At 30.2% G+C, this 13,821-nt stretch overlaps 1 protein-coding gene across 5 annotated transcripts in view; it reads right to left on the bottom strand.

The window, feature by feature from the left end:
* The window catches only part of LOC111624378 (protein retinal degeneration B-like), a 90,488-nt gene that overhangs the window by 18,338 nt on the left and 58,329 nt on the right, over positions 1-13,821 (bottom strand). For 3 of the 5 annotated variants that reach the window (XM_023367200.1, XM_023367201.1, XM_023367204.1), the window contains exons 3-8: positions 10,478-10,610; positions 10,168-10,371; positions 8,903-9,166; positions 5,385-5,693; positions 5,175-5,275; positions 892-1,003 (exon numbers count right to left, since the gene is read on the bottom strand). In XM_023367200.1, coding sequence (XP_023222968.1) covers positions 892-1,003; positions 5,175-5,275; positions 5,385-5,693; positions 8,903-9,166; positions 10,168-10,371; positions 10,478-10,610 — 1,123 coding nt within the window. The remainder of the gene's footprint in view (positions 1-891; positions 1,004-5,174; positions 5,276-5,384; positions 5,694-8,902; positions 9,167-10,167; positions 10,372-10,477; positions 10,611-13,821) is intronic. The other 2 variants (XM_023367203.1, XM_023367202.1) reach the window with 2 other exon arrangements.

The raw sequence follows: 13,821 nt of genomic DNA on the forward strand, positions 1-13,821 counted from the left end.
TTGAAAAATAAATGAAATAGTTATAACTTTGAATACTAATAATTCTTAAATTCTCATTTTCCTCATCAAAAATATCCAGTTAAAAATATAAACATTTAAAAAACTCACCAGTCCTGTTTTTTAAATGTTTATATTTTTAACTGAATATTTTTGTGTTTTTTAAAGGACTGTTTGGCAGCCAGTAGCCTAAAAGGAAAGGTCAGTCGCCAAAAGTGTAATGTCTGGAACACAAAGTTAATAAATGGTGGTTCCTATTTTTTGAAAAGGACTTTGTCTTCAAAAGAATTAATCAAAATTAAAATTCTTCATATCTGCATTGATTTTTATGTATTTTTTTAGTTTATCACTTCTTATAGTTTATTTTATCAGATTATTTGCACATACTAGTAACAATTTTAATACTAGTCATGTTTGTGTAAATATGCAATACTGTATTGATTTTCTACTAAAAGTAATTTACAAAAATTTAAAAAAAAATTATTATTAATTAAATGATCAAAAATTTTTAAGTACTTTATATACTAAAAATTTTATATAAAACGTTCGTTTGTTTTAAATTATAATTTATTTTAGTTAGAAATACATCCTGTAGACTATGTAATAATTATCATATTGCACATAAATTTTTTAAACTTTTATAAAATTGTCAAAATTTACATTTCAAATTTACATTTTCAACAAAAGATATATATTTTTATTTTAAATGCATTTTGAAGATGACTCATGTTAAACTTTGTTTGAAGTCTCCAGTTACATCAGCAATAGAACTTGTTTGTTTTATAATAGTCAACAGAGGATAATTTGAAATTCTATTTTCTCCTAATTTAGAAAAAGTATTTAATTTATGTATTATTTTGTTTGTTGACATATATTAATTAGACATTTACTCACCATCTTGGCTTTCATTTAGTAATCCTTCATTATCTTTTTCTGTACATTCTAGTATTGCTTCTGAGCAACTTCTGGCTAATATTTGTGCACCATCATCATCATCATCATCATCTATTAAAACAAAATAAAAACATTGTAAATTTATAAAATGAAATATGATGATTAAAATTTTCAAACTCTTATTTTGAAGAATATAATTACAGTTTGAAAAAGTCTTGAACTAATTGTCAAGCATTTCAATATTAGCATACTTTTTATATTTATATTTTTCACAACATTTTCTACAAATTATTTTGTATGTACACTTTGATGGATACATGACAAATGTTCAGGTTGAGCTACACACCAAACATTTTGTTCTACAATAATAAATAAATAATTGTCTTAACTAATGTTTTAATTATCATAATTGTAATTTGCTAAAACAAGACTCAGCCTAGTTATGCAAAATACTAACTATCAAACCAGAGCCGGCCTTCTCTGTAAAGGGGCCCGGGTGCAAGAAACTATTTGGGGCCTAAATTTTTTGTAAAGTAAAAAAAAATTACAAACACGAACATATATTACTAATGCATGTTTATTTAAAGCGTAATTTTGTTTTTGCTAATACATTATCTACTTCAGAAAAATTACAATTTTTTTTCGATGCTTAATATAGCAAGTGCATTTAAGCGTTCTTCACACATGCTGGACCAAAGATAATTCTTTATTAATTTTAATTTGCTGAAAGAGCGCTCAGCACTTGCTATAGTAAGTGGCAACGTAAAGAAATGTTTTAACACAGTTAATACATTTAGAAATAACTCATTATAATTATTATTTAGTATGTATTGCAATATGTCTTGTGCGTTATTTACATCCCTTTCATTCAAAATCAAATCCCGTAGCAAACCAATTTCCTGGATTAGGTTTTCATNCAGCAGCGAATGGATAGTTTCTATAAGCGAAATTTACTTTTTCGTGGAAGCCGCCATGTTAGTTTGTTGACTACTCAACGGTCTTTCAGGTCGTTGAGACCGTTGAGCTCAACGGTGAAACAGCGCTGACGTCACTAGTCTCAACGGAGAACTCAACGGTCCATTTAGAAACGTTGTTCTCTCACCGTTGAGTCAACTGTTGAATATAGAAACGTACGGTAAGTGGCAACGTAAAGAAATGTTTTAACACAGTTAATACATTTAGAAATAACTCATTATAATTATTATTTAGTATGTATTGCAATATGTCTTGTGCGTTATTTACATCCCTTTCATTCAAAATCAATTCCCGTAGCAAACCAATTTCCTGGATTAGGTTTTCATCTACATCTTTGTTATAAAACTTTACAAACCTTTTTTCTAATTCATGTTTTTCTAAGGTTTTTATATCAGTAATTAATTTGAAATCGGAAATAATATTTGGTATAATTTTAAATCTATCTTCTATTTGTATAATAACAATATCAATTACAGTGTTAAAAAAAAAAATAACATCTAAATTCCTCTACCGGGTTTCCTATAACTTCATCTTCTGCTATTTAGGAATATAATCTTTTTCTTTTTTGTATTCGTTTATTAGGAAAATGTTCTGAAATATTCAAATTACGTGCTAACACTTTTGCTTCGTCTAAAAATGTGTTAAAATTTGTTCTTAAATTTTGGATTTCAGTTTTAATTTTATTGACTAAATTAAAAGCCGACTCAAGAAGAATTGTTTTCGCTTGAAATAGTACTATACTGATAGCGTTAATTTTAGACAACATTGCAAACTATACTATTAAACATAAAATAAATGACATTTCTTGTATTGAATCCAATAGACTTTTAGCTTCGGATACCGCTATATTATCGTTACTTATATAAATAAATTCTTCTAGGGCATTACAAGTTTGTTTAAACTGTGTATACCCTACTTTAACCAACTCTATTTTGGCTTCCCAATGAGTGTCACATAATGGTTTAAGAGTAATGTTTAAATGTTTTTTTAGAGTTTCCCATCTCTTTGTAGATGCAGAAAATAAGCAATATAAACGTTGCAATATCCCCCAAAAATTTTTACAATATATACTTCTGGAAGCGGTATCGCAAATTAATAAATTAAAAGAGTGTGATAGGCAAGGCACGTATATTGTGTGAGGGTTTAGAGCAATTATTCTAGATTGTACTGTACACCTTTATATTTCCCTTTCATGTTGTTACCGTTGTCGTATCCCTGCTCTCTACAATTCATAATATCTAAATCAAGCTCACTTAATGTTTTCAATAGAATTTTTGCTAGTCCTTCTCCAGTCACATCAGTCGCTTCAATAAACCCTATAAATGACTCATTTATAATTAATCTTTTCTCTTCAAAATTTACATACTAATAATAATTGAAGTTTGTTCCTTATGGGAAATATCAGAAAAATCAGATTTTATTCACTCTCGGATACAACTGACTGGGGTGACGACTACACAAGAACTCCCTCAGACATTCGAAAAGTATGTAGGAATTTCTACCTTTGACCTGACACTTAGATCAAGTGACAACAGATCAGTTATAACAGTTCTCTTTGATTCTTAGAACGGCTAATCCTACCCGGAGACAATAACGGTCACCAGAAAGTTCCAGAAGTAAGACAGACAAAAATAGAAGAAATTATAAAAGAAACATTAAAACTACGACTATATACAAATATACATATAATTTTATATGGCCGACGGCCACAGTATTATTTTCATTTCTTAACGCGGGCTATATGGTATTGAGATTTTTTTCTAAAAAGTCCAATTTAGGTGGGATCCTCGGGAGTTCCCAGAATCAAATAACAAAAACTAAACACTCGCATCATCAAGAATTAGTTTGAAGATTGTCGAAATTCAGAGATCTACAATAATAATGTTTACAATAAAATATACTTTTCGTCATACTGACAACGATAGGAATATTGTCAAGTTTTCGTGTGCAAGAGTACATTATTTTAGTTCTTGATAATGTTGGGCCCCCTCAATCGCGGGGCCCCGGTGCGTAGCATCCGCCGCACCCCCCAGATGGCCGGTCCTGTATCAAACAATGGTAATGCTTATATCATTTTATACTTCAATAAACCATTATTTTTTTTTATCAACAACAATAAAGAATCTAACAAAACAAACTAATAATTTTCTCCAAGCAAAGTTATTTACTAAGACAAATGTTTCCAATTAAATGTTTAATTAAATTCCAATTAATAATCAATATCAAATTCAAGGAGAAAGTATCAATAAATATAAATCACTTTTAATAAAATCACTTCAAGACGAATAAAGTAATAAATTTTAAAAAATTAGAATCCTTAGTTGCAATGAAAGTGGAAAAAAAATGGAAACTTTTTCTCAATAAAAAGCTATAGACTTCAGATTTATTTGTTTAAAAATCAATACAAAGTCATTATTTTTGAACAAAAGTGCATAAAATTATTATGTATCTCATTGAAAAATATACAGTAGGCCCTTGATATAATGGACCAATTAGAAAAAGTTTGTTCACTATTGCAAAAATTTAAATCAAATGTATCTTAAAAATATGTAATAATAACTATCAAGAATGGAAGTATTAAAATTTTATTATAATACAGAGTGCACACAATTTTGTCTATAGTTTATTGCTAAGAACTTTTAGTATTTCCAATGTAGTTTCAGCATTGTAACAAAATAATATTTTCTTCTTTAATGGATATTTAAAAAAAATGCTTTAAAGAAATTACTTAAATTTTTAGATTAGAAAATATTTCTGAATATAAACTTTTAATATTTCAGTATAAAATATAAATTTCCTTTAGATTTACATTTATATTGCAATACCAATAGCAATGCTTGCTCCAAAGTCAAGCAAAACTGCATTGAACAATTAATATTAAGAAATATATTGTAACATCAGTTATTTATATTCTCAACATTTTTTTTAAGACAAATTCAGAAATTGGCTTAAAGTTTAGATGTGCACACAAAAGGCACAAGCTTAAAATGTGCACTAAGTGTATATTTTGTAGATGTTTTAAAGAAAAAATTAAAGTCATAAGTAGTAGCTAAGACTGCCCATTATTCTGAAAAACCTAAATTCATATCTGGATCAGATCTTCAGAAATTTTCATGAGTGATCTAGATATGTTTAAATTTCCGTTTTTCATTATTTGCAGTACAATTTGGATATACCCAAACCTTTAATGGACATATCTTAGTGCTTATAATGAAGAAAGTGTAAATGAAAAATAATTCCATTTAATTATTAAATGCTATAATCTAATGCATTTTTGGCAATTAATTTTTTAGATTCAGAAATAAAATACCTTCAGCATCAAAATATTCATCATCTGAACTAAGATCTGAACTCTGCACAATAGTTTCCATAATCAGATTTCCCATTTGTAAGTCTAAGCAAGAAGCTCCTGAAAAAAATAAATAAAAGGATCATAATTAAATCTGTTTCGTTTTTGCTACAAAGTTATTAATTTAATTAATTTATTTTTTAAGTAAATGCAATACAACATTACATACTTAATGTCTTGTCTTGAGAGCTTAAATGAAAAGAAGAATTGGAAACTTTCTTAATGCTCTCCATTTCTGCATCAATTTCATTTTCAAAATCAGAGGTAGTCTCAGAATTTGATTCTTCTCTTGTTAAGGCACCACTTGATTGGCATGGGTTGTCGTCCTGCTCTAAACACTTGTTGGCAGACATTGTCTTAGCCAACTCTTCCTGAGTTTCTTTTTCTAAACGCCTGATGTCCTCTAATGTCAACCCAACCCATTCATCCTGCCACGCCCAAGCTTGGCGATGTGCTCGGACCATAGTTCTTCTTAATGCTGAAAAATTTAACATATGCAATAAGATGATTTATATATGCATATATAATTAGATTATAAAAATAATATTTTCAAAAAGTAAATTTCATTGTTAAGTATGTTATAGTAAGCAATTTTAATTATTATATTAATTTGTACAATTAATTACATTAACCTATTAAAATATTAATGTAAAATAGATAAAAAATTGTCTGTAAGAAAAGACAAAATAATTTGAATTCAATAATATAAATGAGAAATCAGAAAAATAATATGATGCAATTTGTAAGTAAATAACCAAAAATATGTGATCAGAAATTGATGATAACGAAAATAATTATACAGTCAGCTATAATATAAATATTTGGAATGCAAGTTCCTATTTTTTTTGAACCAGGGCTGTGGAGTCAAAGTCGGAGTCGTGGAGTTTTGATGTTTTAGCCAAAGTCGTCAAAAAATCTGCCGACTCCGACTCCTTTTCACTTACCAACTTGTTATGTATATAAAACGGAAAAGTATTGGAATCATGTCAAATTTGACCCTCCAAGTTTTTTTTTTGCAAATCTACACATTTGGAGACCTCCTGAACCCCTCAAAAAAGTCAATAACGGGGAAAAATTCGCGTGCGAATGTGTGTTGGCATCTAATTTGTTTAATTTCTTTATTTTCTGTTCTGAGATATTAAACAATATCTCAGAATGGGTAAAGTTTAAGAAACGAAATGTGGCACTGTAGCTTGCGTATAAAGGGGCATTAATACTATTAAATTTTGGTTCTTAATTAAAGGTCGACAGGGTGAAGACATAAAAGTGGTCATGTGTCATATCTCTTAATGAATATTTTACTCGTTATTAGCGTTCAAAATTTAAAAAAATAAAATAAAACTTGTCTTTACTCTCAAAGTAAGCTTTTTTGCCATTTTATAATAGTACAGTAAAACCCATTAAGATGTTCTCGCTTAAGATATTAGAATGTATATGGGGACATGATTTAGTTTAACCACTTTGACTTAAATAACTAACTCCTGTGTTAAACCATCTGACTCCGATTCTGATCACTCTGACCACAGAAATTATCAGGCTTCAAACAGGGTGAACGAAATCATGTCCCCCACACACAGTCTAACATCCACACATATAGAAAAAACCTTGGATCTTTTGCTTATCTCAAAATTTCAAGGTGTCCCAAGTCGAAAAATGTAAAAATTTGGGAGGGGTCATTTTTTGACTGAGCGCTACACTTTTCCTCTGTTATATATAACAGAGGAAAAGTGTTTTTAGCTTTGGAATAAAAAGTTTCTACGCTCTATCTTTATTACAACTCTATTTATTGAATATTTTATTCTGAGGTCACGTGATCAGAATCAGAATTTCCGGGTCTCTTTCGGTAACAAGTCTACCCCTAGTCGGAGTTGGATGGTAAGGAAACGTCGGATCGGAGTCAGTACATTTTTACGCGACTCCACAGCCCTGCTTTGAACTCACATGAATACAAGCTGTTTGTCAAAATGTATTCAAGATTAAAGAATGCAATCATTTCATAGAATATAAAATGCAAAATTCTTCTGAAGAACAAATTTTTGCTTTCATTTGACATAAATCTTACAAACACTTTACATCTTTACAATTAATGAAAATGAATAAATTCTGTATACAAACTAATTCACTTCTTAACATTAGATACAATCACTACATCATTCATCCCATATGTATAAACAGCACTAAAAAAAATGTAGGGTTCCCACAAAAATTTTTTGAAGGGCGAACCTTCTGCCTGTTGCAGATCCATGAGCAAAGCTCAAAATAAATAATAATAATAATTACAAATTTATTTTAAATTCAAATAAATTATTTACTATTTTTTAATTTTCATTTTTATTAATGATTAATCCCATAAATCTATATAGTCAACTTATGCTAATTAATGTAATGGAACAGATATCTTTAAAATTCATTTGGAAAATTTTTCTATGTTCCTGTTAAAACCACTATGGCAAACATATGTTTCATAGAGAGAGTTTAGTAATAAAAGTGTCTTTTGAGAATCACTCACTATGAAGAAAGAAAATTACCTTTAATAAAACTAGTTTAAGGTCTGTTACCAAAAAGGGCAGCAAACATGATATAATTTCCAAAGAAATAACAATTTGCATTAGAGCTGATGTTTTTACATGATAAAAACTGCAACAATCTGACTAAATCAGACCAAAAATAATTGTATTCAATCTTTAATTGCAGCTGACAAAAATCAAAAATCATTTAAAATCAACCAATCTGCATCAGTATATTCTATACCAGTATACAACAAAAATTTTGTGCCCATATTTTAGCAGGAACAAGTTGGCAGGAGAGATATGGCAAATAAGCAGTACAGTAATTTGAATTTTTCTTACAGAAAACTCTAATCAAGTTTTACAGAGTTTGTGTGTATAATAAAATTATGTTGAGTTCAAATATAAGCATATATGAATTTTATCTGAATATCAACAATGTAGCAATCCTCAGCAGGATATCTTTACTTATGTTTTTAAACAATAACCAAAGACTGTTATATTAAAACAAAATGAGTGAAATCAGGAGCTTGAAATTAGTAATCACAAACAATTTTAGGAATTAGAAAAACAGAACTGTTTCTGCACAAAAGAAATGTATCACATGATAAAAATCAAATGTTCTAAAAGTCAAAACAATTTGCATCTATTAAAAATTATTCATAATGAAGAAGCATAATTTTCCAACGTTTATATTAACTTCAAAGTTAAATAAATTTATATATATAGTTTTAAAGCTAATAAATTGTCATGNCTTTGTTTATTATCTGATAAATGTATACTTTTTTCGTCAATTGTTTACGATTGCAGATGCCTTTTGTGTAAAATCCAAGTCGGGTGTATGTAAGCTAATAAATGTTCTCGTTAATCTTATCTCGCCTTTTGGTTCGTTCACGGTTACAAGATATCACCACATAGAGTCTCTCAAGTCTCCGTAGATATAACAAACAGAAATAAATTACACAAAATAAATTGTAGCTATGCGTCAATTCCACGCGACACATCCGAACATGTAAGCCGAACAATAGTGTGGGGAGAGTGAGTAATCAAGGGTTGCATGGCGCTCAAACAAAAGACGAATGGACGAGATTTGAAAATTGCGTAACTCCGGGTTCGCGTAAGTTGAGGTAGCGTAAGTCGGGGTATGACTGTATATAAAATTCTTAATTTAAACACTTACCAGTATCATGAATAAATCTTTCAATCTTGCTCTGCATTCCCCAGTATTTAAATTCCACTCGACACAGTTTGTAGGCACACATTATATCTTTTTCAGAATCATTTGCATTTGTCAAGTCTATATTTTGCTTATATAGACTGTATTCTTCAATCCAGTTTTGAGATAGTGGTCCACGTTTTGTCTTCTCAGAAACAAATAGTGTAGGATCTTCTTCACTTCTGTAATCGCTTCCAACCAAAGGATCTCTTACAATATCGATAACATCTGTTAAAATTGATTTTTAAACATTAATAACTTTATTTTATAGATTTTTAATTCTTAAAGAAAAAATGTTTTTTAATTTTGCATTTTTCTGTGTTTGATGATTAATCTAGACACCAACAAATATTTTTAAACATGTAAAAACCATAATTTTAATTTAAAGAAATTTATGCTTATATGAAAATACAGCTATTCTACCAGACAAGTAGCTAATATTGCAGAGTAGTTTGTTAGAGCTTAGCCACTTCTATGGTTTCAACATCCTCATTTCTACAATAAACAAGCTAAATGAATAAAAAAAATTGCATCAAGTTAAGCTGTTTGCTTTGAATAAAAATATTTAATTAATTAGGAAGTGGAATTGTAAATTATTCATCAATAAATTTTGTCATTTCTTTCCATCAATGAATCAATATTAACAAAAAAAAAAAAAAAAGTATAAATACTTAAATAATTCAGTTATTGTGTTGTTATAACTTTCATGGAGTTGCTGAGATGACAATGTTAGTAATATTGAAATTGTTATACACAATCATTGAAAATTTTAATTTGCTACTATAATTAATAGAGAATATCAAAGTGTTGTTTAGTGTGAAACAGATACAATTATCAACAGCAATGTCTAATCTAGGGGTAATGAACTTGTGGCATGTCAAGAGAAATCATCTGGCACCTAATGGATCCAACAATGTTGGTTTATAGTTTGTATTTTTCAATTATCCTTTTGATTTATCATCTAAACAGTCTTTCTGATAGTTGTTTGGAGATGATATGATGCAAACTTTCTTCATATTCAAATAGCAATAAATGCTCAATGTTACAGTGACCCTAAACTATGATTTTGTGAAGGAAGCTGTACACAAGAGTAATGTTATTATTTAATAATGCTTATCTATCTGTAGCCAATTTCACTATTTTAACTGCAACATCTATGAGATAAAGTGTTAAATCTCAATATTCTATTATTATATATTCCTATAACGTAAGAACTTTACAGTACTAACCTACAGTCCTTTGTTTTAATTCATTATTAGATAACTGGAAGACATTCTCAATTTCTCCTCCATCATTGATATACTTAGTTTCAATTTCTAAAAAGAATTTTTCTACAAATGGACAAGTGTATCTAGTTTTTGTATAGGGATAAGCATTCCATGCTTCTTCTTCTACCATAAGTACTGATTTTGGCAAAAGTGTCTTTAGCCAACCTGAAATTAAATTCAACACATTTAATAATTAAATAGTTTTGCTGAAGATTTATTTATTTATATAAGTTGATGATAAGTTTAGCATTATTAATTTATTTAAAATTACCAGGCAAATGACTTCCAATATGATAAACTTTGCGTGTGTATTGGCCGCTTCCCCCTGGACCATCAGTGTATGGCTCATTGACCATAATTTCAACACCACTTTCAGCTCCTTTGGTTTCTTCGCGGCTCTTTTTCTATTCAAAATGAAAAATAATTAATTAACATTCATCTTATAAGAAAAATATAACATAAATCAACTTACTAATAAAAAGAATTTTCTGATTGTTTAAGCAATATATTTGCAATATATATATTTTTTTCTATTATCTAGAGAATTTTTTAATGTCTTGGTGCAAACAATAAACAATTTTAACTGAAGTACAATATATTCCTTCAACTGACTATTATAATTGTTATTGTATCTACCAATATCTAAAGAACAACAGAATTCAAGCATTTAAGGCTAAAAAACAATGCTTCAATTTTTACTTATTTGACTAAAATTAATTAACAAAACAAGAAACTGTAGCTACTAAATAATGTCTGCAGATACTGTATACTTAGCAGAATTAAAACAATTAGCCAGAAGTCTACTCTGCAAATTTTGAGATGAAGTTTTACAATGGCAACTTTTGGGAATATCTTATCAGTCCATATTGCCACAATTATAATAAGTGCAGCATGAAACTTATAGAATTAAAATGTGCAAATACAGATTTTTTTTTGTTGCCTTTCAACCAAATAAAATTCACTCAATAAAAGCCGACCATCCAACAAAATCTTTCATTAGGAAAGAAATTAAATGTTACTGCTGTGGAAGGCCAAATTTAGCAAATGTGTGCAGATTTAAGGATAAACAATGCCATTCTTGCAGAAAAACTAGTCATATTGCAGCCGTTTGTCATAGTGACTTTAAGCAGAAGGATAAATTAAAATTTGCATGTTATTTCAGAGGATGAACCTATTGCTTTAGTTGGTGTGAAAGGATTGGAAATATTTGTCAATAATTTAAACTCTATTAACTTACTGGAAACAAAAACTGAAATGATCCATATTTCCTGAATTTTTTACTCATCGATGTTCCATTTATATTTGAAGTTTGACTCTGGTTAATTGTCTACAATCATAATCAGCATCAAATACTGATTATGATTGTTACCTCGCTCACATTTCCTTGTCTAAATCAAACATTACATTTTGAGCTTATGATGGTTTTCAATTTTCTGCTCAAGGAGAGGTTACCCTGCATGAAGAGAAGTTGAAGTTCTACTTTGGTAATGAAGACAAACCATATCTTTTGGAGTGGAGTTGGTTAAATCAGATACATGTCAAGTGGAAGGATTTGTGAAGTCTAAGAAGTTTATCAGTTAACATCTAGCAAGACATATCAGCAGATTAGTCTGATTCTTGAGATACATCCTGGTCTGCAGGAACTACTAAAGTATCCAAAAATCTTTGGGAAAAATAAAAGGCCTATCTCTGAATTTAAAGCACAAATTCAAGTTAAACCTGGAAGCAAGTCTATTTTTGTTAAAGTCCATTTGCAGTGAAGCCAGCCATAAAGCAGGAATTAAACAGACTCTGTAATGCTGATATCATTAACAAGATCATTGCGCAATACCTATTGTAGTATTGAGAAGGATGATTTGTTTCCTATATTTTGTGCTAGTGCACTTTTCCTGCTAAACCAGACAGCCACGGGACAGAATGATGTCTAGAGTCTCAAGGTCATTCTGTTCCATGCGTCTGCTGTCGTGCCGTCATGCCTCACTGCCAGCTTTCCTTTGCAGTTCATCCACAATAAAACGCTATTGCTGAGTACAGTGGTGCACTCAAAGGGGAACAACAGGGCAATGGAACCTTTTGTTTCCCTTGGAGTGCAGAATTTGTCTAGTATCTTCTATTTATAAACTACTAATGAATTAGCGGTCACATAAGGTGGTCATTTTATTGAATTTGCATTAAAACTTGTTTTTTGTTTAACTTTGCTCCCCCAAGATTAAATCCTGAATGCACCAATGGCTGAGTACTTCTTGTTTCGTTTTCTTCACAAAACACGACAGAGATTAAAGTAGCTACAAGATATTTTTCTTATTCTATTCCTTCCTAGTCTAAGGCCTGTCTTCTGAATTCAACAAAAGACTACTCTAAACTATAAGACACTAAATGGTCATTAAAAATGGAAAGTTTAATAAGCAAAACGAACATGGAGACAGGAAAACACTAAGTACTTTCTTGTTTTGATTATCATTTTGAGTTGCTGATCATAACTAATATAGATAAGAGAACTCTTAGAGCTTTCTTATCCTGATACTAGCGCGCTTATAACTACTATACAATTGAGAATCCATATAAATCCCAGGGAAGATTCCAACTCCATTTGGATCCAATAATACGACCGCGACAGAATGAACCGCACACATTTTTAATTCGAGAGCAGACGATTAAGTTCCGTAGTAGCGCCCTCTACATACTTTAAATTTACAAAAAAAAATCATATTATTAATAGATTACAATTGTAACAAATCAACAATTTTTATACTTCTGTTTATTTTTCTTCCTTCAGTTTTTAAATTATTAAAATGTCTTCATCGTCCCGAATATTTAAAATAATCCTAACTTTATCAAATTGTACAGTACAGTACATCGACTTTCCTATCATAGACATCCGTGCTGACGGCCGGATGGCCGAGCAATCAAGGTGGCAGCCTACCGCTCTGGAGGAACCAGGATCGAATCCGGACGGATCGAAAAATTCCCAGGAATTTTTCGGGGGAGTGGTCCGTCCCTCACCACCCGGCCGTCTCATTGTGGACCTGGCCGAACCCATAATGGGCTTGCTAAAAGAGGCCCTCTTAGTGCCGACAGGGCGAAGAGTTAAAAGAAAAAAAAAAGACATCTGTACATTTACACTCTACGTAAAACTTCTCCAAAGGAAATTACGGATAGCTTTAAATGACTAAAATTAATTAACACTGTTAAATTCCTTGGATTTCGAACTGGAATTGGCACAAGAGAAGCAATCTTTGCCCTCTTTCAAATTGCTGAAAGAAACAATAGATATGAATGTCCCCATCTTTGTGTGCTTTCTGGATTACGAAAAAACATTCGATAAGATACGGCATGACAAACTACTTGAAATACTTTGCAACGTAGGTCTAGATAGAAGAGACATTAAGATCGTTAAGGATGCATATTGAAATCAGAAAAGAAAGGTTAGACTGGAAAATAAAAAATCTGAATGGACTGAAGTGAAAGGAGGGGTTAGACAGGGCTGTGTATTTTCACCAAACCCATATAATGTGTATGCTGAGTAATAATGCGGGAGGCCTTAAAAGAACAGAACAGAAGATGTAAAGTTTAACGAAATAATCGTCAACAATCTCAGATATGCGGACGATACAG

This window comes from Centruroides sculpturatus, unplaced genomic scaffold (assembly GCF_000671375.1).
Source record: "Centruroides sculpturatus isolate CEXI.00-Female unplaced genomic scaffold, Cexi_2.0 scaffold264, whole genome shotgun sequence".
Classification (NCBI taxonomy): domain Eukaryota; kingdom Metazoa; phylum Arthropoda; class Arachnida; order Scorpiones; family Buthidae; genus Centruroides; species Centruroides sculpturatus.